Below are 26,935 nucleotides of genomic sequence, written 5' to 3'. Positions count from 1 at the left end.
ATTTAATATAAATATTTCTTATTTTATTTAAATATTACATAATCATATTTACATTTTGTAAAATATGTGTGTACACACATATATATATATATATATATATATATATGTGTGTGTGTGTACACACACAAATATATGTACAGTATATATGTATATGAAGAGTTTATTTGTAAAAACAGATAACTCAATTTTACAAATTTTCAAAAATCATGTTTTTATTATGTTATCATGTTTTTATTGTGTTTTATTGTGTTAATTAGCTGTTTTTAAAGTTATTTTTGAATCTAGTCGAAATAACCCAATTGCAGTTTGATTTAGATTAATTGGAAAGCACAATGAAAAACATGATTTTTGAGAATTATCTTGAGAGCTATCTGTTTTGCAAATTAACTCTTCATATATATATATATATATATATATATATACACACACACACACACACACACATATACATATATATGTATATATAATATTATATGCAAATTATAATTAATATATAAAATTATATAGATATATTTTTAAAATGACATTTTTTATAAAATATATTATTTATTGTATTTATAAAAATGAATATAATTAAATCAATTAATCCATTAAATTACTATACAAAATCTTTTGACTGCTCAATCCCATGATTGACCAATCAGAGAGCGATATTTCAGAAAGAAATCTGAAAAATATAAACAAACCTTCTTATTTTTCTTTTTAAATGGAATCAAATTAGACAGTGATGTGACAGACATTTACCCACACCTATTCTCACATCCAGAATAAAGTGTTTATAAACATACATCCATGTATAATTTACGAATGACTTGTTTGTATGTTCAGAATCAGTTTGAAGTTACTGAACTGGATTCTACTGAAGTATTTATCAGTGAAAGTGCAGCACTCACTACGTTGAAGCAGAAAGAGCCAGAGGTGCTGTAACTGTGCCGGTGGTGAGGAAGGGAACCATGGCTGATCCCACTGAAGTGTCTCCGGATCTCCGCCGAGGAGTGTCTGAGATGAGAGAGATGGAGATGAGGATGAAGAGGGTGGAGAGGAAACAGAAAATGAGGTGCAACATAGAATTATTTCCAAGCGAGAGGTTTTGCGCAGGCACCAGGTGCTTGTTTATACACTCCTCTCAGTGTGTGTGTGTGTGTGTGTGTGTGCGTGTGTGTGTGTGAGAGAGAGATGCAAAGTTACACGCACTGAATGAACCTCCCATCAATTACCTCATTCATTACTCGTCATTAAACACACAGACCCCTCATTAACCTGAAGTTAAGTGTCTCAGTAACTGTGCAGTTCATGGTCAACTGCACCTAGATATTAATATACACCATCATACACCCGATATTTGGCAATTTCGAGTGGCAGACGACTCTGTCTGCTTGAACAATTTACAGAAGCATCCCCTGTTCCAAAGTCTGCCAACAGACCTGTCAATGGATAATTTGTGTAATTTCTGCTTTCTATATTGAACACGTTTCAAACTCAAGAGCATAAATGTACAATGCATTCAAGTTATTACATTTTTTCACATTCCCTCAGAATCGAACTCATGACCTTAGCGTTTGAGCTATATGAACATAACAAAAATAATTTGGATTTAAAATGAGATATCACAATTGAAAACGAAAATCACAATTATTAAAATGTTTCAATTGAGAGATAAAATGTGAGACAAATCTGCAATTGTGAAATAGAAGATTGAAATTAAGTAAAAAAGGGTTGAAATTTTGAGATAATATAATAAAATCCAAATTGCAGTGGAGATATAAAGTCTAATTTCTGAGAAAACTGTTTCAATTATGATATACATCACCAAGTTGAGATACAGTAGAGTAAAACGAAACTTTGCGGTGGAAAGGGACTTTCATATAGTTTGCAAGGTTTTTTGGGGGGGAATTTATTAAGTAGGCTATTGCGTAAAAAAAATAATAATAAAATAAAAGTTAGTTTAATTTCCCTTTAGGCGTACATCTCAACTTCCTTTATTAAACTGTAATAACTAACACATATCGGCCAGCAGCCACCTTGCTCTCTAGCTATCAGTATCACCTTAAAATATCCGTATCAGTCAACCACTAGATTTAAACCCACAACATTTGCATTATCAGCCCAGTTCCTTAAGTACTCAGGCTACTATAATCCCAAAGCTTTTTGTACATTATTATGTTCATTCATTTGTACATGTATTAATGATATCAATTAATTCATTGTATACTTTTGGCAGAGGGTGAGTACAACAACAAACCCTTCTACAACATGCAGTAATCAGCTTTGAAACTCATGCTGTGAGATTCCTAAATGAAGCATAAATATATTTAGACACTCTAATGACATGTTCCCCAAACATTGGATAGGGTGTGCTAATGAGTGTGTGTGTGTGTGTGTGTGCTGTGGTGCACCTGTGCTTCCTAACCACTGCAGGCAAAGCAGAAAAAAAAAAAATCAGACAGACAGTGTCCCAGATTTCTCCATCCCACTGCAGCATCACTGATTAAATGAAAATTCACAGTGTAAAAACGACACAGCATGAGATCTACTTTGAATTTAGAGCATATACTCGAGTGAATTTAGCACCTCCAATACACTACACTACAACCAAGTTACCACTTAAGCAGTTAGTTACGATTCTCATTTTCACACTTAAATCACTTCAGTCACATTCCCACAGTGTCTCAGCCAACAATTCCCACAATGCAGCCTGTTTTTCTCCTAACCTCCATTGATTTCAGCAGAAGGATTCGCCTCAGAAGCAGAGAGGTATTGGGTTTGGCAGCCAGCCCTCCAGGCCACGATACAACAGAGTGCTATTGTGCACCCGCTTATCAAAAGTCCTAAAAAATGGGTCACCATTCATAACGCTGTGTTGTTTCTTCCCAAACTCATTTACACAGATTGTCTGTTGTAGGATAATGGGGTTTCAGTAATCATGTGCACTTCATATTCAATATGTTGGCTTTGCATCACATGAATAAATTGCATTTTAAAATATATAACAGTTCTTTTAAATTGAAATAATATTTTACTATATTACTGTATTTTTTTGAAGAAGAACCCAAAGTTTTGAATTGTAGTGTATTTCCAAGTTCGTTACGAACATAGCCATCACACAAAAAAGCGACATAACAAAATGAACTGTAACATCATCCGTTAAATCAAAAATGTCGTAGCTGCTGTTCTTGTTTTTCAGGACTCTGGTAACTTGTGCCAATTCAAAATATCAACTCGAAAAGCTAGTTTTTAAAAACTAGAGTAGATTTGTTGAATTATTAAATGGGATTTATTTGTCACAGCTTTCCGGGAAAATATCCACAAAATCAGCTACAGACTTTGTTAAGTACTTTAAAAGTCAAGTCTGGGGCAGGAGAGCATGCAAATTCTCTAAACCACAAGGCAAAGACAAACAGGAGTGAATTATAGCATGCAGCCTTTCTATATACTGAAGACAGATCACAGAATACCGCAGAGTATTTAGTAATGCAACACATTCACGATTCGTTCATATTAGTTTACGTCATTATAGAACAAAGGTCAAACCTCATGCAAGACGAAACGCCAGCTGAATTTATAAAACAAACACATTACAAAATCACATTTCTCTATAAAAGCAAAGAAAGAAATATCAGATCTTTTATAGGATAACCAGGCATTCAGTCGTAATGGTAAGAGTTCTACGACAAGTCACTATGAAGAAAAACCAATTAAACATAAAAGGCTGAGATGGATGGGTGTGAGCTACAGTTTACAATCCACAAAAATGTTTGTCTTTAATATGACTGGAATGTTCATCACAATAAAACAGCTCATGACCCTCTGGATGATGGTGTTTTTGTGTTATCATGGACTGTTCTCTGCACTGGAGGTAATGACACAGAGTGCAGAGAGAGGAGTCTCAATTTGACCCTCCTTCTGCTTTACTGGCTTTCCGTCAACTTTGACAGGAGCTGTAATTATTGGGAACAATTCACACAAACAAACACACACGGCATGTGAGGAGCTAACACTTTATGAACAGCCATCCTGATTTTGTTACAGACTTTTTGATGATATGATCAAAGATCAGAACTCTTTTCTAATGCAATCTGATGATAATTGCTTGTATACTGTAAGCATTTTGGGTCATTTTGTTCACTACTTTAGAGATTACTCAACCAGGTACTAAAGAACTTCTGAAGGGTGGAAGGGGAAGGGATGGAGCAAGCTCTGTCTGTGCTACTTTTTAAATTGCTGGCCTCTATGCAAACGTCAGACAGACGCCTTTGGTCATTTAGCCATGTCTTTTCTTGCAACATGAATGTTTTTAAAGGGATAGTTCACCCAAAAATGACAGTTCTGTCATTAATTACTCACCCTCATGTCGTTCCAAACCTATAAGACCTTCATTCATATTCAGAAAACAAATTAAGATATTTCTGATGAAATCTGTGAGCTTTCTGACCCTGCATATAGAGAGCAACCCAACTAGCATGGTCAAGGCACAGAAACATAGTAAGGAGATTGTTAAAATAGTCCATGTTTACATCAGTGGTTCAACCATTAAGAAGCTACGAAAATACTTTTTGTGTGCAAAGAAAACAAAAATAACAACTTTATTCAACAATTTCTTTTCTTCCGTCTCAGTCGATGCACGTTCACGAGAGTACCACGACAAGAAGACGAAGAAATTGTTGAATAAAGTTGTTATTTTTGATTTCTTTATACTTCATAACATTACGGTTGAACCACTGGTGTCACATGGACTATTTTATCGATGTACTACTACCTTTCTGGACCTTGAATGCGGTAGTTGTGTTGCTGTCTATGTAGGGCCAGAAAGCTCAAGGATTTCATCAAAAATATCTTAATTCATGTTCTGAAGATGAATAAAGGTCTCATGGGTTTGGAACGACATGAGGGTGAGTAATTAATGACAGAATTGTCATCTTTGGGTGAACTATCCCTTTAAGTCACCACATCAATTTAAAATGCATCAGTAATTTTTTTTAAACTAGAGGTGAACCAATATTAAAATTGCCCTCTTAAAGGGCAAGCACATTCACACTCTTAAAGTCATAGTTCACCCCATAGTGTGTTTTTTTTTTTTTTTTTTTCTCGTTACAATAGAAGTCCATGGTTATCCAAAACTGTCTGGGTGAGTAAATGATGACAGAATTTTAATTTTTTGGTGAACTGTCTTTTTAAAGGTTTGAAATTTTGCTGTAATGTATCAATATCCTGTTATCACTAAATGATAATCTAAATCTTACAACAGGCAGAAACAATTAATTATATAAAATTGACTTTATATAATATGTCTATTTCTAGTACATAAACTACCATTCAAAAGTTTGAGGTCAGTAAGATTTTTTTTTTAATGTTTTTGAAAAGCATGAAGTCTCTTATGCTCACCAATGCTACATTTATTTGATTAAAAATACAGTAAAAACAGTAAGAGCGTGCAATGTTACTGCAATTTAAAGTAACAGTTTTTCTATTTGAATATATTTTAAAATTTAAGTTATTCCTGTGATTGTAAAGATGAATTTTCAGCAGCCATTACTCCAGTGTCACATGATCCTTCAGAAATCAGTCTAATATGATATCATATAATAGAAAGCTCAAAAGCATTTATTTGAAATATAAATCTTTAATAACATTATAAATGTATCTTTTGATCTAAAAAAAAAAACTAAATGAACAAAAATCTACTTTTCAGATTTGTTCTTATTTTTCCCCATAGAAGACTGTATGATTACAAGAGACTGTAAAACATAAGTACTAAGTACGGCCATAATAGCACCAGCCACATTCCAAAGAGAGCGGACTACGATTGTTTGTCTTAGCCGTCACAGCCAAATATGATTGTGGGTCAGGGTGCCTCACAACACTATTGTGCAAGAACACCACTCTAGTGTGTAACTTCCCTTGAAGGTCAACATCAGCTGAAGATAACTGAAATTAAAGAACTATTCTCGTGATAATGTCGAGCATTTCCTTCAACTACAGCCTTTCTGCTGACCGAGGGCTTTCGTTTATAGTCTGCCACGTCTCATTTCATTCTGTTTTCACCACATTGCCCATCCTAAAACATTAAGTGTCACTTCTCATACAGAAATATTCCTCCATGCGCCCGGAAAAATCAAAGGAAGTTATGAAAAAGAAGATGGAATAAAGAGCAAACAAAAACCCCAGGGCACCCTTCTCCAGTACAAAACACAGCTGTGCTCAAGAGGACATTTCATGTGTGAATGCATCCTTCATGCAAATAAATGTGTGGTCACTGAAAATGAGAAGGGACACAGAGGGTGGCGCGAGCCAGCAGAAATCTGCAGCGTATGCGCTGACGTTTTTCCACTACCCAAAGCTGTCTGCACGAGACAGCATGAGTTCAGCTTGTGCAATACAGCTGCTGCAGCCACAGCAAGTATCGGTCCCCAGTGAGATGCGCTGGTCAGGCTGCACTTGCATGAAAATCTGGGAATCATTCATTCTGTTAGCTGATGAGCTATGGGCTTTTTACTGCTTGACTTTGTTTTAGAGACATACTGCCTATAATCTCTCTTTAGCATCAGTGAGTTCTTCTGAATTTCTTATTGTGTCCTTGCAACGAGGAAGTGAAACGGTGACTGTTAATTGCTTAATCATGGTTACCCAATACTGCTGTGACAACGAACATAAACCAAGAGCTCACTATAAAATAGAGATGTACCGACACAATTGATAGGCGATCTGGCCAATCATAACGCCGAAACTGCTATTAATGTCCGACAAATAAACCAGACAGGAGAGTAGATTGTGTATTGACATCTTTGCGCGGTTGAAACAAGATACCTTCTGATGTTCATTCATGTTTATTTCATGCTATAACTAGTAAAGAGGAAGAAATGATCGGTTCACTTGCCACTTGAACTGAGGCACTACAGCGATCTGTCACGTCACAATAGAGAGCCACAAAACGGTATTTGTTGTTTGAATTTCTTAAAAAAAGACAAAATTTGAAAGTGGAGACTTTGTTCCATACCAAAAGTAACCTGCTCTGTCTTGTCTGTTGGCACGTTGTCAGTGTCCCCGTTGCTCCACAATGTATTTTTCACTGCGTGAGAACATAACATGAGATTGTGTTTTTTGTCATTTTTCGGTATTGGATATTTAATTGTGCAGCTCATTACATTTAGATTACCTTTGCCATCATCTAACACTCACAACTGATCTGTAAAAATGATAATAATCTAATAATAATGTAATCTTTAGCAGCTATCAAAATGAATATCTATTTTTTATACTGTCGTACATTATAATACTGTGATGCATAAACTATTTTTTTTTTCTAATTTTGACAAAATATAATTTAATATTAACTATTTTTACTTATTGGCCATAAATAATAATAATAAAAATAATAAAAACCCAATCTCACAGGAAAACATAACTATTTTACAAGCTCTTGGATTTCATCAAAAATATCTTAATTTGTATTCTGAAGATGAACAAAGGTCTTACAAGTTTGGAAAGACATGAGGGTGAGTAATTAATGACAATTTTAATTTTTGGGTGAACTATCCCTTTAATATCAACTAATAACTAATATAGTACCAATATCAAAGTTTTCATCTCTGCAACAAACTTTTCAGAAAGCTACATTACATATTTTTTCATGTTTTTGTAATCAGTGCAAGCAAGGATATCAAATACTGATGCTGATCAAGCACAATAACAGGATGCTGCTGAACATGTAAAATACTGTTTTTCAGTTTTAGCAAAGCCATTAAATGCTCACTACGGGTGATGTATAGCTACTGAAGATTGATTATTTGTCATTTAAAAAAAAAAAAAAACGTCCAAAACATGAGTACACAGACAGCAGCCTGAGATTCAGTGCAAAATTGCAACATGTCATCTTGGTATGGATCAAACCTGCAGCATCTTCATTACAAGCCAAAAGCCTTACACTTCAACCACAATGCAGTGGGACTTTTAAGTTACAAAACACAGCATCTCTGAGTTCCTCAGATAAACTAGCGGTTAAACACATGTGACTATACGCAAACAGCTTATTAATTCATAAAGACACTCCACTGCATGATTCCCACAATCTGCTGGGGAAAAAATGGTGTGGCATATGACAGTTGTGTTATGAATGAACCTTTGTGTGCCTGTGTGACATAAACTCATAAGACATAATACTGATCATTACACTGTATATGAGTACTTTGTCCCCTTTGTTTTATCACCGGACTCCCTTCTTCCACTATATCCGTATATTCATTTCCTCCCCACCTGTTGTGCGATAAAACAGGAACAATACAAACTTCCACCTTAACTTTACACCTAACAGAGGCCAGCGCTGACTCGTCATAACCAGAGGAGAAAAGGGGGCTTGTGGAGGAAATGATCAAATAGATAGGAGATCCATATTTAGAATAACACGGAAATGAATGAAAATTGCACTCAAATGCTTTGACATATTTGTTCAATCATTCTGCCTTTCTTTCTTTTTGCCTGAAGGGATACATGTGGAAAGCCTCTAGACCTCCATAACTTTTACAGCACAGATGTATTAGAATGAAGACCATCTGCATACTGAAAGTGACAGGTTGCTATTAATACTTCAGTTAAAAGCTTATTTGAAAATGAGATTTCCATACTGAAAAAAAACAACAACATTAAATGTAGGCTACTGATAAATACTGTAAATAGTGCTATAACTCGTGAAATAAGCTGTAATATCACATAGCCATAACAGATAAGAAGACTCACAAGACTATCAAGTCTCATGGTGCCAGACTTGTAGCTTATTCCAAACGTGTAGCTGCCTGTTCCGGAATTCACCAAAACTCCCTGTAGATTTAACACTGACTGCGGACAGAGAGACAGCTCCAAAAGTCAGCTCAGCTTCCCTGGGGTCTGTCAGTGCACGAGCTATGAGGTCCAGCCAAAGGAAATGAGCATTACCTGTTGATTTTGAGAGCGAATGCTCTCCGCTCTGACGCTGGCAGAGAAGCCATGCGAGTCTGGTCTCAGTCCACGCAGAGCCGCGGAGAGCAGGACGGAGCGGGGATGGTCGCTGATGGCATCGCAAGCCTCATCTTCGCGGTATCAGCGGCTTCGCTGGGCGGAAACTTCCGCATTTTAACTTCAACCCAAACAGAGAGGATTTACACGAGAGAGGGAGAGAGAGGGAGAGCTACTAAACGATGTTGTGAAGATTAAGGGTGGGTTGGGTTTACTTAAACAAATGAGTTTAAATGGGTGACGACGACAGATTGCAGTAGGCCTACATTATAAACAAAAATACCGGTTTACGTTAAGATGTGGAAAAAGAAACAAGCCTGGATATCTTTTTATCGACAAAATATGTTTGATAAATTATGATTGAAAAAAAAATTTTTCTGGTGGAGCTGGTTTTTACACTTGGTCAAGTTGCTGAATGAAATGAAATCTAGTCAGAGATGTGAAATAGGACAGCTGCGACCCCTGTCGGATATGAATTGCGCTCAAACAATACTATTTTAGTATATTTATTATATATTCAATCAATCAATCAATCAAACTTTTATTACGGACTCAAGGTCCAGATTTAAAAAAAGACAATAGACAGCATATACAACCCATAGCATCTATCACAGACATAGAGAGTTACAAAATACAACAATACCAGTGTCTCCACAGCTTTGACTGAACTGATGTAACTTATTGTTACAGCATTTTTTAATGATTTATTAATATTTTGAATTCATTTCTATTTTTATACGTTGTATTTTCATTTTATGAGCTGTATTTAATTAATTTTTAATATTGTGCTTTTGTCGGTTTTAATTATTTTTTAATAATTCTGTTTAGTCAAATTTATCAAATATAAAATGTATAAAAGTACATTGTTTTTCTACAAATTAACTGTATATTTTCTGTATATTAAAGAAAGTGTTCTTAGTTTGTGTATATTGTAGGCTATATAAAGTGTTTGGTAAGTGAATACTTTGCTAACAGGTGTTCTTCTAGTCTATATAAATCAGGAGCATATTTTATAATAGTCACCATATTTAGTTCTATGATTTCTTTTACTTATTTATTTGTATATTAAGTTATTAAATACAGCGTGAAATGCTAAACACAGCAGGTTCACGTTCCATTTTTAACTAGGAACTGTAACTTCAAGCCAAAGCGCAGCTCGGACCTTGATTACATACACACCAGCATATCGCTCAATGAAGTATTGCTCTTTTATTACAAACTGGACGACAGATCTCACTCTGCAGGTCATGTTTTAAAGTAGTACTTCATCTAAGAGCTCGTATTTCGTAAAGTGTAAGTTGTGTTTTGTTTGTGTTTATTCGCTTCTTTTCTAATGCATGGCGCTTGTAGAGACTAGTAACGTTAACTTAGTGCCAAACCGCACTGTATTGACAGCCATTGACAGATGTGTGTGTCCTATATTAACAGCTCATATCTATCAAACACGGTGAAATATAATATATGTCAGATTTATGTTCGACATGCCCTGAGTTAGATGCCACTACGCTGAGTAATTTTAGCACTGAATAATGAATATTCTGTCTTGTCATGCCATGTATATAAACTCCTGTTTGTGTGTTTATAGACTCTCATTAGTTCAGAAGAGCTCAGTAATGGAGGAAGAGGATGAATGTCCGGAGTTAGTTCCCATCAAGGAGAAGGAAACCGGACCCACAGTTCAGATACCGGTTACCATCATCACTGGATACTTGGGTCAGCATAGAAAAAAATAAACAAACCATAAAATATTTGCTTTCATAAATATGATTCATGTAGACCATAAATCATACTTATGAAAGCAAAATAAATAAAATAAAATATGCTCTATAATACAATAATGAAAATATGTGTTACTGTATACCCAGTAGCTTAACTTTATTTCTCTCTTTTCCAAATACAGGTGCTGGAAAGACAACACTTTTGAACTACATATTAACAGAGCAACATAATAAACGAATAGCTGTCATTCTTAATGAATTTGGTGAAGGTAAGTTATAAAATGAGCAAACAAATATGCAATCAGACCCCTAGTCTAGTTTTTTATTCCTAGATGCCTTTATGTGTCCTGACAGTGCTGTTATGACCAGGAGAGGGCAGCAAAGCATTCCCTATTTTTTCCTAATCATTGCAATAGAGTAGAACCTTATTGCTTATAGAAAACCTGCATTTTCATCGTGATTTGGTCTCTTTAACATGGTTATCTCTTCAGATGTTTCACAATTATACCATTAAAATTTTGCTGTATTTTTTTGTCATTTGGATCATACTCATGAACATTTTGATCAAAAGTGCAGAGATTATAAATGACCTAATTGGACATACTACTGAGAGGTTGAACCTGTGCTGTGTTGTTCTGCAGGCAGTGCTCTGGAGAAGTCTTTAGCTGTCAGTCAGGCAGGAGAGCTGTATGAGGAGTGGCTGGAGCTGAGGAACGGCTGCCTGTGCTGCTCTGTGAAGTACGGTTGTTCAGACTACTACTAAATACTAGGACAAAACTAGAATGTGTGTGTTGTAGTATGAAGAATAAATACAGTTCTGGAACACAGAACTGTTTTTGGAATTTTTGTAAAATGGCTTAAATGGAAACCCACCATTTCTGTTTGCCATTACATTCCAATGATTAATAACTATTGTCCTTGTTTTATTCATTTAATTGTTTCTAATTACTGATTATTTATATGACATCATTTAAAAAAAAAAAACATTATAACTACTGTTGCGTGATAAATAATTAACACATGCACCATCGTTAAAAACAATTGGAAAGAAATTCATACTTTTATTCAGCAAGGAAATATTAAATTGATAATAATATTGAATAATAATAATAATACATTTGACAATAAAGACTTTTTAATGTTACAAAAGATTTCTATTTCAAATAAGTATTGTTAACTTTTTTTTCATCAAAGAATCCTGAAAAAAAGAGATGACTGTTTCCATGAATATACTGTATTAAGCAAAACAACTATTTTTAATCTTGATAATAATAGGAAGTATTTCTTTAGCATTAAATCAGCAAATTAAAGTGATTCCTGAAGGATCATGTGACACTGAAGACTGGAGTAATTCAGCTTTGTCATCACAAGAATAAATTGCATTTTTTAAATATATTCACAAAGCAGACCACTATTTTAAATTGTAACAGTGTTTCACAATGTTGTTGTTTTACTATATTTTTGATCAAATAAATGCAGCCTTGGTGAGCATAAGAGACGTCTTACCAATCCCAAACTAGTGTACTTGCATATATTGAATTATGTCTAATAATACATTATCACCCATTGCTTTTACAGAGACAATGGTTTAAAAGCTATTGAAAATCTAATGGAGAAGAAAGGAAAGTTTGACTACATCCTTCTAGAGACGACTGGATTGGCAGATCCAGGTACTGTACATCATGTACACCAACAGATACACCTTCGTAACCTGACAAATCTATAATGGTAGCTAATGTAACCATTGACCATCTTTCTCAAATGTTGTGATCCATTAGTTTTTTGTATAAGTGAGGTCTAAAAATATGTACATCCATATTTACACAGAGTCTTAGATTAGGCTTTGTTTAATGGCTTAGATTGAATTGTAAAGCATTCCTTACTAGTAGCAATCCATCTTGCTTTAGTCGTATGTGCATTTAGCTGTTAAAGGAATAGTTCACAGAAAAAAAGATTTGCAGAGCATTTACTCAATCTTGGGCCATCCAAGATGTTGAAGAGTTTGATGCTTCATTGTAAAAACTTTAAAAATGTAGCATTGCATCTTTTGCTCTCCATTGAATGGGTGCCGTCAGAATAAGAGTCCAAACAGCTGATAAAAACATCACAATCCACATGACTTCAGTCCCATCAATTAACATCTTGTGAAGTGAAAAGCTGTCTGTTTATAGGAGTCCTATATCCAAAATATTGCTTTGTCCAGTGAAAAGTCTCATCTGAATCAGGAGAGAAATATGAGCTGATCAAGCACCGTTTATGAGCGAAAACATTCCAAACCAGTTTTGATATTTTGGCCACAAGCAATGGTTTAAAGCTAAAGGTTTTGATTCACAAGACATTAATTGATGAACTGGAGTCATGTGGATTAAATCATGTAATTCTAAATTTCTCCAAATCTGTTCCACTGAAGAAACAAACTCAAAAATCTTCACATCTTTGATGGCCTGAGGGCAAGTAAATTTTTTGGGTGAACTTTTCCATTAATGCAACCTCAGTTTAAAAGGGTTAGGGTTTTTTTTTACATTGCAGACAGTTCTTCTTTGTGAAGAAGGATTTTTTCCCCCTACATAGCAAAAAGCACTGTAAAGCAATTGAGAGTGAAACAGACATCAGTAGAGAGGCAGGAAGGGTCAGCATCATTTCTGCAGCCAGTCTGTGTACGTGAGTGACAGGTGTCAAGGGCCAGTGCCATGCAGGACCCTCAGAGCTCAGACACAAGCCCCTCTTCACTGTCATTGGCTGAGACAGGCCTGTCACTCCTGGGGGCCTCAGGGGGATAAGCCCCTCCCCTTCTTCAGAAGATGCTTGTGGGCTGAATGGGTTATGTATCTGATGTCTTTCAAGAACATTGCCTTCATTACACTTCTATCAAATATTTATCATGCTTTCTTATTCTACCCTGACGGTTTGACAAAACTCAATTATGTGAACAAGATGGCCTCAAATTGTAACACGAAACTGTGAAATAACTTTTACAAGAAAAGTTGGAAAGCATGGAAACAAACAAAATGTACCTTGTAGCTGAAAAATTTTAAGCCACCCGTAAAATTTAGTTATGCATTTTAAAACGCATACCTACACCCACAACCCGTTTAAGCTTTTTTTAAGGCAAAAAAAGTATCCAGTAACTAGATAAACACTGCAAAACCTAATAAAATGCTACAATGAAGCATAGAATATAATTAAATTAGTTTTTTGCCAAACCTTCCAGTAGTGAGTGCCATGAAACTCATTTTTTTTATATTAAAAAAAAAACATTTTTGTTCCAATGGTAATTCAATTAAGTGTTTTCCCATTTGTATATTTACAGTAAATGGAGATATAATTATTTAGTTTTTATATGTGATTTCGTACAATTGATTTATATGTTTTCCAAATCAGGAGCTGTTGCTTCCATGTTTTGGGTTGATGCAGAATTAGGGAGTGATGTCTATCTGGACGGTAAGAACCTAAATTAATAAATGCTGCCTCGGATGAAGTCATTGATAGTTTATCTGTCAATATAATACAATGTCCTTATCTCCTACATAGGTATTGTCACAGTTATAGATGCTAAATATGGGATGCAGGTAAGTTGCTGTCAAACCACAGACTAATTTTTTCCCTTTTTAGTACAGGGATTTAACTGATGCAAAAAAAAAAAAAAAAAAAAAACACACACACACAATGGAAATAAAAAGGGCAAATAATAATATATAAATCAATAAATATATTTTTAAAAAATCATAAAATATATTTAAATAAACATAAAAGTGAGCCATTTTAAGAAAAAAAATCCAGAAAAATATTAAGTTATAGAAAATTATTAGTAAAATAATTGTATATGAATATGAAATGTGAAATATAAAATGAATATGAAAAATATATAAGTTCAGTAATATTAAAATAAGCACATCAAAGATGTGATACAAAATAAATTTAAATGATACAGATAAAATAATAAATGATAAAACATTTAATAGAAAAATATATTTAAAATGTTTTAATATTTAAAACTTATATTTTGTTTACTTGTATTTTAAATGGTAGAGTTAATTGTTTTGGCCTTGTATTGATAAAAGAAGCATGCTTTACATAAAAACAAAACACTAATAAACAATGTTACTTGAAGGCATTACGTTTTCTTGGTTTTTACAGAAAATAATTTTATTTTACATTAGTCTTTAAGTATCATGTCCTACTGAAGTATCTCCCCCCTTGCTGTACCTCTTCACACTTCAAGCTGGGAGAAGGACAGTGGTACTGACACCTGGATAATAGGCTGCAATTTAGTGGTGTCAGTCTTGGCAGGTCAGTCTTTTTATTGCACAGGTGGCACCTCTCGGCACTGCGGCCCTCTGGGGTTCTGTGAGCGCCTTTTGAGCTGAAGACGGGGAGGGCTTGATAGAAACTGTAGAAATAATGGATATCAAGGCAGATCACTCTAATAGGCCTGTCACCCTTTGTCCTGCTCTGTCATTGTCACCTGATATATTAATCCATACAAGAGATACTTCGGGTGGTGGGGGGTTTGACTTGCACAGACATCCCCATTAGGTGCCCTCGTGTGCCTTGATCTCTGCCAGTTGGTTTGAAATTTGTGCAGACAAGATGATGAGGCTTATCTCGCTCCCAGAGCTCAATGTTATTACGTATTGAACGCAGACAATGAGACATGCCTCCTCCCAGTCAGCAGAGATGACTGGCAACACACACAAGAAAATAAATTGGATTGTTTTCAATAAGCAAACTGTTCAGAAGTTGTACTATCCTGGAAATTGGATTTCTTTTAGTGAGTTTGCATCTTGTAATCGCAAAGTTGTCAGTTTGCTCATCTGCACTGATGTTAAAGATGTATTTTCAGGAAGGAAGCTGGACGGAACAGAAGTGTAGAAGTATACAGAAGCTAATGAGACATGAAATGTTCTTATCGTTCTTTTAGATCTTATAAATGATAAAGTCCAGACTCTAAATTCTGGTTGGATTAGCCACATTCAAAGTTGCCAAAAATAGCTAATATACAGACACCTGTGACTGAATATCAATTGAATTCTACTGTATATCTCTTTGGCTTGCTGTATTGCTTTGCAACTACAAACAGCTTACTCTTAGTCTAATAAATGATTTTACCTATATTGTCTGAAGAATTATTTGTTCTGATAAATATTATATATAAAGTTATCTATTTACTGCACTTTGGCAAATTGGTATAGCATATATTTTACATTGTAAAAACAATAAACCACTCAGTGCCATGATTAGAGGTCTTAAGCGTGAAAGTACATCAAGCTTTGTTGCTTTATTTGAAGACGTAACCATTTGTGTTTGTACTTTTATGTTTAAGATGATAAATATAATAGTAATGTACAAATTTGTTTTTTTGTTGTTGTTTTGATCATTAAAAATATGCCAATAAGGATGCGTTTTTTTGTATTAAAATTCCATACTATTTTCTCTAAATAAATTTTAAATAAAAAGCTAAAGCCATGTTTGATAATTATTTTTTGTTATTGTGATAACAATATATTTTTGACATTAAAATTCCAAGCTATTTTAATTAATTAAAATGTTATATTTAATTAAATATAAAACACTGAAAACTAAAATCATTTTAATGCTAGACGTTAATTTAGATATCACAACATTATAATATTATAATGTACACTGTGAAAAATTTATTCAAAACATTTTAAAATTTGTTAAAGATTACATTTAACCGTGCCGTTAAGGAGCAAAAGAAATCTCAAGTTACAACTTAAGTTATGTGTGTGTGTGTGTATATATATATATATATATATATATATATATATATATATATATATATATATATATATATATATATATATATATATATATATATATAGATAATGATTATTATTATTATTATTTATTTTTTTTATTCAGCCAAGAACCGATATGGAGCTGATATGTTATGCATCCCTGAAATATAATCAAAATAAAATGTCAATCTTGATTTATTTATTTATTTATTTTTATTATTAAGATTTGTCTTGTATGTGTTATGTAATCATTGTTATTTCCTATTTGTCTCTTAGCATCTAACAGAAGAGAAGCCAGAGGGTCTTATCAATGAAGCTGCAAGGTAAAATCTTATTTGATTCATTAATATATAAATATAGTGTTAAAAGTACAAGAAAAGAAGTTAGAATCTTCATCATTATCAATATGTACTACAAGAATCCAAAAGTCAAATTGTCCAGTAACCAAGATTTTTATGAGAACCTCTTGTGTGGTCTTTTAAAATTCTATTCATGAATGTTATCTCTATTAAACATGACAGCTGGCACTAATGTCTGCACAAAAACATATCCGATTCCAGCCCAGCTCCTTCCACCTCACCTGCTGCAGTCGGGGTGTTTTTGTTGGGGTTCGGAGGCATGTTGGAATGCTCACAAGTGTCAGAAGCCATAAAAACCGCTTCTGCTCTCTGTTTATGTTTTCCCACCATGCAAAATGGTGGCGCCTTTTGAGTATAAAAAGGTGCCACCATGCCACCCACACTCGACCCGACAACAGGCAGGGGCATGGATGAAACGCAACAAAGAGTGTTTACACACTTTCTCACACACACACATTTAATTACAAAGGGAGAGTGGGACATTGAACACTGAGCAATAAAGAGAGTGACAAAAGAGAGAGAGAATGGGATGAGTTGTTCTCGTACTGTATTGTTCTATTGATGTATTGTACGACTGTAATCACACATACTTGCGTACAGCAACTGAAGGTGCACATAGAAGGGATTTGCTTTTTATGACGAATAATCCATATGTGACCCTCTGAGGTGTCGTCAGCCTTTGTTGCATACACATTTAGGGAAGATGGGCAGCATTTATCAGGTGAATGTGAATTGTACTGAATTCTGCTCTCTGTTTTTAGGCAGATAGCTCTTGCTGATCTGACCATCATCAATAAAACTGATCTAGTGAATGAGAGTGAGCTGGTGGGGCTCAGAGATACGGTGAGGTGAGAACCATAGACCTTTACATTCTTATGTGTTCTTATTAGGGATGGACTGATATTAAAATTCTGGCTGATAATTATTATATTAAATCAATGTGATTTAAATCAATCAGAATCAATTCAGGCGTCACAACATTACATTGTACTGTTCATTTTGACATTTGCTTATAAACAAAAAATAAATTTAAAAGTGTTATTAAATTATGTGTTAAATCTATTTATTGATTTCTTAATTATTTTGTTTTGTTTTGGCCCATAACCAGGAGTCAGTTGCTTAAAAGGTTTAGACTAGTCTTAGAAGTTAGTCAGCTAATTTTTCTTGAAGACTGGTCATCATTTTCTTTTTGAATTAAGTTACATAAAAATGTGGATTATTCTAAATTGAATCCAAAAAATAATCTGCTAGTTGATCAGACTAGTTCTTAAGTTTATGCAACTGGCCCCATTTCTTATTAAAGTTCTGAACAATTTTGTTTAAATAGATTAGAAATAAAACACCAAAAACTAAAATGAATTGTTTCAAATGCTTCAGTGAATCTAGACATTACAACATTATAATGTATACAATGAACAACGGATATTCATTTGCTAAAAGTTACATTTAACAATGTTATTAAAGTAAATTAGTGTTATAAATGAACTTTTAATGAATTTTAATATTGGCAAAAGTATAATACCAATATACTGTGAATCCCTAGTTGTATGTTATTCAGTGGATTCTGGTGTCTGTCAAACATGTCATAAATCTGTTGTGGTGAAGACATGAACATTTTTGTTAATTATAAATTACTCATATCACATAAGCAGTTTTCTTATGATTTCTGCAAAAAAAAAAAACTTGCTTTTACAGAGGTACCTAGGTCATATCTAGGTACCAGAATATCATTGTAGCCAGAACCCAGAGCACCCTATTAACCACATAGCAACACATTCAATAAACCTTGGCAACCGCATAGCAATGTCCTGGCAACCAACCATCACACCCTAGTATTGTAATAAAGACCTTTGCGCTTTTTACATTCACTTCAGAAAATGTAAAAGTCTAGTTATAATGATATTGGATAGATGTCTTTGTGTTTGTTTTACAGTATGTGCTCTGTCCTCTTCTTCATAGATCAATAAATGGGCTTGTGAAGATTTTGGAGACACGAAAATCCAGGTGAGAAGATATGCAGAAACCGCCAGTGCAAAACATGTACTTTGTGATCTACAGTAAAAATCGTGTGCATATTGTACCATATGTTTAAGCTCTTTCAAACTTGCCCTTACATAAAGCTGACCCTCAAGTCTGCATATATTTGATCAAAATTACAGTAATGTCATGAAATATTATTACACTTTACTGTTTCTTATTTTGTATTGTAATTTATTCTTGTGAAGGCAAAGCTGAATTTTCAACAGCCATTACTCCAGTCTTCAGTCACATGATCATTCAGAAATCATTTTAATACGCTGATTTGGTACTCAAGAAACATTTTATTATTATTATTATTAATATTTAAAACAGTTGTTCTGCTTAGAACAGAGATTTTTAGGGTTCTTTGATGGATAGAAAGTTCAAAAGAACAGTATTTATTTAAAATATAAATCTTTCACAACATTATAAATGACTTCAGTCACTTTTGATCAGTTTAATGCATCTTTGCTGAATAAAAGTAATAAAAAAAAAATTTTGAACAGTAGTGTGTAGTTCAATCAGTTTTAGAAATTGACCTATAAAAAACTTTCTTTAACAGTTTTTAGGGCCCTACCATTTTTAAGACATTCTTTATCCTCTATAATCTATAAATAACATCAAAGACAGACTAAGTATTTATATATACATACAAATGAAGTGTATTTTTCTTCTTTATAGGGTTGACCTGTCTCAAGTATTAGATTTACATTCGTTTGATATCAACGATGGTGTAAGGTAAGTGTTTTTGAAGAATACTTGCAAGAATTACGCTACTTGCTTCTTACTGAATTATAGTAGCGCTAATTATAGTAGTATTTTTCCAGAGGATCTTGTGTATCCGATGAGGATCAAACACTCCATTAGCTCATGCTAATGTTGATGACTTACACAAAAACAAAAAATGAAACACCCTTTTTAAGAGTAATTACAGTGAGACAGAGTAAATGTGAATAGCTCAGCCCAGCTGCAGAGGATTATAGCAGTGTGTGCAGTAAAGGTACAGAAGCACTTCCACACAGACTGCCTTTCAGCCCCGACTGTGGCCCATTTGCCCCCCTGAGCACAGGCTGCTTGTCTGGGATGACCCCCCTCTGGTCTGCTGTGTGGTACGAATAATCCACAGAGCTACGTTTGCCCTCCCCGAGGGGTCAGAGCCCGCTCACACGCTTTCTTCTTCTTTCTTTCTGTATTAAGCTCAATCTTACTGTTTCTAAACCCAAAAGCTCCTGCGCATCACACCAGCACCAGGATTAGGGTTTGTCAATGTTGTCAAACCCTTTGAAAGGTTTTAGCTTAGACTGTACATCTGTCTGATACATTTGGGTATGTAAGAGGATGTTTATTGAAGGCGTTTGACATCAATCGGCGCGCTTGTTTCACATTTAAATGTCTTGAAATCTTGTGTTCTACAGGTTAGCTGAAAAGCTGCAGCTGGTGAAAACAAGCCAACCACATCTAGACAAGGTGAAGGCGATTCTTTTATGACATTTCGAAATTGGGGATTGAATATTTTTTACTAAAAAAAAAGGGCCCAGCTTCTCTTCCCTGAAGGTTCCTCTCAGGGTTTGTTCAAACCACGAGGTTCAATAAATGTTAAATGTTGTCAATTTCCTTCTATCCTTGAAGCAAACTCTCCATAGGAGCTCTTATCATTAGAAGGGTCACTTTCCCGCATCCACCCAGTCTGTTCCACCCTCCCCCTTCAGAGCCAAGCCTCACTGCTCTTTTCATGTAAATGAGAGCCCTGTTTTCTCTTGTTATTCCAAAGGAAAAAAGGAAGTGTGTAACTTTTAACACAGACAAACAATGGTTTAAATATCTGTAAAGGGCTCATGCAACGCCCCAGAGAAGTACAGCAGAATGGGTGCTAAAGTAGTACAAGTATTTAACACCAAGGGGAAATTCATTCAAGTGTCATACTGACACTTTTAAAGATTTTAAAAGTGAGAAAGGTATTAGTAAAATGTTTTTGTGTACAAACAGATATTAGTAAAATCCCTTTGTTGCATTTGTTTAAATCCACTTTATGGCGTAACAAATAGCAAATTCTTACTTTTAAAATGATTATGAACACTACCTTTTTTTTTTTTTTTTAAAGAAATTAATACTTTTATTCAGCAAGAATGCATTAAGTTGATCAAAAGTGACAGTTAAGACGTTTATAAAAAATTAATGTAAATTCTGGTCTTATGAACTTTTTATCATTAAAGAATACTGAAAAAAAATTCAAAACACAGCATTGACGATAATATTAAGAACTGTCTTGAGCAGCAAATCAACATATTAGAATGATTTCTGAAGGATCATGTGACACTGAAGACTGGAGTAACGACTGCTAAAAATTCAGATTTGCTTCACAAGTGTAAATTACATTTTGAAACATAATAAATCAGTTATTTTTAATTGCAATAATATTTGACAGTATTTCTTTTTAATAGAATTTTTGAACAAATAAATGCAGCCTTGGTGAGCATAAGAGATTTCCTTTAAAAACATTTTTAAAAAAGACTTTTGAGATGCTCCCATAATTTTGGTTCATGAAATTTCGGACAAATTTTTAATGTTTCAATTACGTGTGTGTTTTATTTCAGAGTATGCTGACTATAACATTTGAAGTTCCTGGCAGTGTGTCAGAAGACCTATTAAATATATTCATTCAGGTACAGATATAGCATATGGAAGCATGTAAATGAAATATTTTTAAAATAAAATATTTACCCAGAACAGTATCTTTACAAAATGTCTTGAAAATGTAATATTTTTTGTAGAATCTCTTATGGGAGAAGACATTTAAGAACAAAGCAGGCTTGCCAATGGCAGTTATCCGGTTAAAGGTGAGGATACAGTCATCTATATATTCTTTCTCCATATTGTATATTATGTCAGCCACCCGAAATGCCAAATAATTCTAGAAAATCGTGATATTGTCATATAGTCATATTGCCTTTGTATATCCTGTACAAACATTCTAATATACATCAAATCTGTTCTCGGTGTAAATGATTGTTTTGTGTTGTGGCAGGGGATCCTCTCCATCCAGCAGAAACAAAAGAAGGTGATGTTGCAGGGGGTCCATGAGCTTTATGAGCTGGATGAGACTCCAGAGTTCTGGGCAGATCAGGAGCCAAGAATCAACCGACTCGTCTTCATAGGTAAGCTCAAATATTGCAGATTTTAACATACAATACAACTCTTTGTCAAATTGCCGGTTAAAAACTGTGAAAAAGTTTTTTTTAATACATTAAAAAATGATTTCATAAATAAGTTACCATTCACTGTCTTCTTACTTCAGGTCGAAACCTCGATGGCGAGATTCTGAAGAAAGAGTTTATTTCAGCCATGTCAAATAAAGACTGCGTGGAGTAGATGATATCTGACTGTGCACAGTCTACCAGGCCACGTATACAAACCATACAACACCAACAGTCTCATCTCATAAGACATTTGTGAAATCACTGGAAAAGACAGCTGTTTCTGTTTGCAACCCAGTTTTAAAAGAGTTTGTACCTGGGTTGCAAATCCTGCAACAGCTTAATAGGTGCTTATCATGCTCCATAATGTTTTGAATAGAAAAAGCGTTCAAATCTGACACTTATTTCTCCTAAACATGTACTAAAAATCCTTTAAGCATCTGTACGCCACATTTCAAACCAGTAAAACTGATATTAACTGAAATGTCTTAAAATGTAATTTATTTTACATTTCCATAACCGTTTTCTCCAAATATGTATCTGGAAATGCATTATAGTTCTTCTAGTCTTTATTTTAAGATTATGTCGTTATTTAAACGATTCATTTGGGTGATCAATTACTAATCATTTTACATAGACTTTTTAACAGTGTAAAGTGTAAAATAGCAGTAACCGGTAAAATAAATATAGTCTTTGAGTTACTCAGCTTACTCTTCTAACGTGTTAAATGTTGTGTCTTTTTTCAATGTGAGAACCATTATTACAAGCACCCACTTAACACTTTCTGTGACAAGGCGAAAATGGCAATTTAACATACATTACGAAAATTGGTTGGCAGAGTTTACTTTTTGTTGAGTGTCTGTAGTGGACCATAAATTATGATAACTAGGAGCAAAAGAAATCTCAAGTTACAACTTAAGTTATGTATATATATATATATATATATATCTGTGTATGTATATGTATACATACACACGTGTGTGTGTGTGTGTTTTCCATTCTTTGTATTATTACAAACCTTAATATTCAGTACAAACACTTTAAGATGAGTTTAGGTCTTTGGATTTCTTTAAATTGACATATGAATGAGTGCTGTAAATAGCTCTGTTAGTTTACCACAACTTTCAAGTGCTCTCATAAATTTACATGCATCCACTTCCACACCATCCACAGCTGAGGAAGTGAACGGACCATTTCATTTGCAATTGAGATGACTGTGAAGAGTTTTAACACATATCCGCGCACAAGAAGGTTTGCTTTGAGGATTGCTGCGCTCATTCATGCCCTCCCATAAAAGTCGCTCCTGGCCTGTAGGCTAAAGCTGCGCCGTTTCCTATTTGATTCTGATGTTGATAGGCTCGTTTACCGGCATTCTTCTGTCAGTGCGGGGAGCCGGGCCATGGCCATTTTCATGGTCACACCACCTGCGGGTATCTTGAGGTGACAAACCAAACGAAACCCAGGGGGTATCGAGGGAAAATCAGTCTTTAAACCGGTAGTTAGGCGTGGTGTGAAAATTCACCATCACACGTCCCAGCTCCCACTGCGCTAAACTGCTTCTGAATTAGAGAGGAATCCTAAAAGACCGTCTCAAATATAACGACTGTATTTGTATTGCAAGTGAATTACGTGGCTTTTGTAAGAAAAGGTTCAGTGACGTGACGCAAATTTTTTGTCAGGATCTAAAACACTTTAAATAAACAAATTAACCAAGAAATAAATCTGTGATTTAACTTTTTATTTTGTTTGTTTAGAATTGTCTAGGTGGTTCAACTGTGTGATTTAAAAAACTTGAATTAGTTTGCCATTATATTTTATCATTACGTATTAAAATAAGGATTAAATATTTTATTTTATATTTATAAACAGTTTTAAAATAACGTCAGTGTAACCACATGCAGAAAAACATTTTGTCATGTGATCCAAAGCTTAAAAACGTATAGGCTATAGCTACTTTAGGTCAAATAACCTAAAGAAAACTTCACAAATATAAGCCTATTTTAAATGACTACATTAATAATAAAATCTATATTGCCTATATGTTTGAAAAAAATATGCAATTTATTACTTTTTTCTAAATAATGCATGAAACTTGCACATGCGTTTAAAATTGTCAAAATTTTGAAGTGCATTTTAAAATAAATTGTATCAATTTAATACTCTGCAGTAATACAGCTAAAAAGATCTTTAATACTGAGGATAAAATCGTCTTGCATTTTGTTCCTTATTTAACAAACAAAAGACCGACATAAAAATCTATTTGCCAATACGTTTGTCTCAGTATAATAGAGGAAAATTCATCTCTCACGTTGGCGTTTAAGCTGCTCCTAAAAACCAGTAATACATATTATTAAATTTGACTGATATTATTTCGCCATCCCCTTAGTTTGAGATGCTGTAATCGTGTGTTTAGGATCCGTATCTCGAATGCGGATTGTTTTGTTTAAGCAGGTCAAAGTCCCCCACACCTGCCTGACTGTCCTGAATCCCTGCGGTGACACTCCACCCCTATTGGTCTGACCATCGGCGGACCAAAGACAGAATGCGTGTGGCCTCTCATAAATAGCCCTAATTTCCACGAGTCCTGCACAAGCTTCACCAGCCACAAGTCCAACACATTTGGGGTCTCCAACCATGACCCTTTCCCAGGATTACGAAGAAGTGCAGCGTACCCCCGTCTCTTCTGAAGACGATGAAATAGACATCGTCGGAGGAGACCACAGTGATAGCGACCGAGAGTATTTCATCATGCCTTGCAGGGACCCCACGGAGGCGGACCACTCAGGGTCCGAGTCTTCAGGAGAGAGCGAGAGCAGCTTCTCCGCCGCGACCGCTCCGAAGCAGACCTCCGCCGTCAAACCTCCGTACTCCTACATCGCCCTCATAACCATGGCGATCCTCCAGAGCCCGATGAAGAAACTGACCCTCAGCGGCATCTGCGACTTCATCAGCAACAAGTTCCCGTACTACAAGGAGAAATTCCCCGCGTGGCAGAACTCCATCAGGCACAACTTGTCACTCAACGACTGCTTCATCAAGATCCCACGAGAGCCTGGAAACCCGGGGAAAGGCAACTACTGGTCCCTGGACCCTGCATCTGAGGACATGTTTGACAACGGCAGCTTTCTGCGCAGAAGGAAAAGATTCAAGAGGAACCAACCCGATTTCACCAAAGACAACCTGGTGCTTTACCACCCAACGTTAAGTTATCGAGCATATGGGCGACCTTACTGCGTCTCTGGGCCGGTTCCAGCCCAGGCTAATCCTATTGGATATTTGCCAGTGCCGGATGGCATCATGGTGCCACCACCTTATTTCCAATATCAGACTCTCAACATTAAGGTCCACGAAGCTCCAGAAATCCAGCAAAGGCCCGAGCACAAGACCCAGAAGTGTTCGTTCAGCATTGACAGCATTATGGCCAAGTCAACGGCGTCTCTTCACAAAAACTCTCCCCATCATCTCACACCTGACTATAGTTATGTATTTCCCAGGCCGACATCATGTGTGAATCCAAGTTTGTTACCAGTGCCAGCAAGGACTCCTCTGCTGAAGACTGTTCCTTTCACAGAAACTCTGCGGATGGCGTATCCTCACTGTTGAACTGTGTCTGGAAAACTCTCCAATTCATTTGGAATAGACTTGTAACATAAGATGTGTCTGTCATTGCTCTTATATGATAGTTTTATTGTAAATAAATAAATGATAATATATTTGTTAGTCTAAAATCCTGGAACGTTGGATGTATTAAAATGCCTGTTTAAATAAACCATCATCGTCAAATCTCAATTAGCCTACGTGTTATTCGTACTCATTATAGCAATTATTAGGCTATATCGTGTATTTTTCCCATAAAGCCCTAATAGTATCTAAATGAAATAATGCGTTTTGCTCATTCATTTGTCAAAAAGAAAAAGACTTGTTGTTTTAAGATCGCTTTAATTGTATAAGTTGGAACGTTGAGCACTGTATTTAATTTTTAAAAAACTTTAAAATACTTATATAAAAAGAGGTGGGGGGGCTTTAAACTTTTAATTGACTTTAAATTGTATTCTCGCCCTCTCACTAAAAAGTTTTAAAGTTAAAGCTCGAAATATTAAAAGACTGCATATGAATGCGCGTTCAATACTCGCATTTCAAAACTAGAATGCTGGTAACCGCGTGTTGCATGCATAATAGTCTACAGATTCTCCATCACTGCCTGCAAGACGTTTTCTATCCGTTTATGTCCACTAGATGGAGATTGAAGCTCGTGAAATCAGTCGCGCTCGATGCATTGCTTGGTTAATTTGACTGATTTAGGCTGACTTCACTTTATAGTGTTATGTAATAAGTCAAATAGGAAATGCATCTACAGCGAAAACAAATATGGTTTAGTTGTTACGCTTTTCACTCCATATGTTTTTTTAGGATAGGTTATTTTTTGAAAGTCAATTAGCCTGCTGTACGGATAGGCTACATGCTTTAAAACAATCACTGAAACAACAATAATGTAAAAAGTAACAAATATATAAAACCATTGGCCATCAAAAAGATGTAGACTAGCCTACTTAAAATAAAAAAATAAAAAATAAAAAACCTGTAACCTTGCCTTGACCTGACATTTATGAAAAATGTCTGTTGTCCTCAGAAGACAGTTCAACCTTTCAGTTAAAATCTGCCTAATTGCATAGCCGACTATTGTTTGAATTGATATCAGTGTGCTTTCATTGTGTTCACTTGTTTACTCAAGAGCTTACAAAATATGATACCGAATTTAGTTTAAATAACAGAATTCACAAAATCATTGTAATTTAAAAGGGTTTTGAATTAGAAGATTGAAACCAACAGAAATCCACTGCTAGAGAAAACACGTGTTTAACTTGACTTTAGTGTAATTGACACACATTTGTTTAACTGAC

At 34.9% G+C, this 26,935-nt stretch overlaps 3 protein-coding genes across 5 annotated transcripts in view; 2 read left to right on the top strand and 1 right to left on the bottom strand.

Annotated features, from left to right (window-relative positions):
• The window catches only part of dock8 (dedicator of cytokinesis 8), a 44,485-nt gene extending 35,421 nt beyond the window's left edge, over nt 1-9,064 (bottom strand). Inside the window, exons 1-2 of one of the 2 annotated variants that reach the window (XM_058785529.1) lie at nt 8,926-9,064; nt 894-999 (exon numbers count right to left, since the gene is read on the bottom strand). In XM_058785529.1, the coding sequence (XP_058641512.1) occupies nt 894-999; nt 8,926-8,978 (159 nt within the window). In that variant the 5' untranslated portion in view covers nt 8,979-9,064. Of the gene's footprint in view, nt 1-893; nt 1,000-8,730; nt 8,862-8,925 lie in introns of those variants that run through there. The other variant, XM_058785530.1, reaches the window with a different exon arrangement.
• On the top strand, nt 9,060-22,735 carry cbwd (COBW domain containing). 2 transcript variants are annotated; one of them, XM_058785534.1, is made up of 16 exons: nt 9,060-9,185; nt 10,571-10,698; nt 10,886-10,972; nt 11,345-11,441; nt 12,282-12,373; nt 14,085-14,144; nt 14,235-14,272; nt 16,739-16,785; nt 17,583-17,669; nt 18,781-18,825; nt 19,522-19,578; nt 20,256-20,307; nt 21,435-21,503; nt 21,612-21,677; nt 21,866-21,995; nt 22,136-22,735. In XM_058785534.1, exons 2-16 carry the CDS (start codon nt 10,599-10,601, stop codon nt 22,207-22,209), a joined length of 1,101 nt encoding a protein of 366 aa, XP_058641517.1. In that variant the 5' UTR covers nt 9,060-9,185; nt 10,571-10,598; the 3' UTR covers nt 22,210-22,735. The 2 variants fall into 2 exon arrangements, with proteins under 2 accessions (XP_058641517.1, XP_058641516.1); XM_058785533.1 differs by lacking the exon at nt 9,060-9,185 and adding an exon at nt 10,118-10,278.
• A 137-nt stretch (nt 22,736-22,872) lies between these two features.
• Nucleotides 22,873-26,857, top strand: foxd5 (forkhead box D5). The gene has a single exon (XM_058785535.1). It carries the CDS (start codon nt 24,669-24,671, stop codon nt 25,635-25,637), a length of 969 nt encoding a protein of 322 aa, XP_058641518.1. The 5' UTR covers nt 22,873-24,668; the 3' UTR covers nt 25,638-26,857.
• Nucleotides 26,858-26,935: the final 78 nt, after the last annotated feature.

Source organism: Onychostoma macrolepis, chromosome 08 (assembly GCF_012432095.1).
Source record: "Onychostoma macrolepis isolate SWU-2019 chromosome 08, ASM1243209v1, whole genome shotgun sequence".
Taxonomy (NCBI): Eukaryota; Metazoa; Chordata; class Actinopteri; order Cypriniformes; family Cyprinidae; genus Onychostoma; species Onychostoma macrolepis.
Note: the sequence above shows the minus strand (reverse complement) of the source record. Positions and strands in the feature narration are given on the sequence as shown.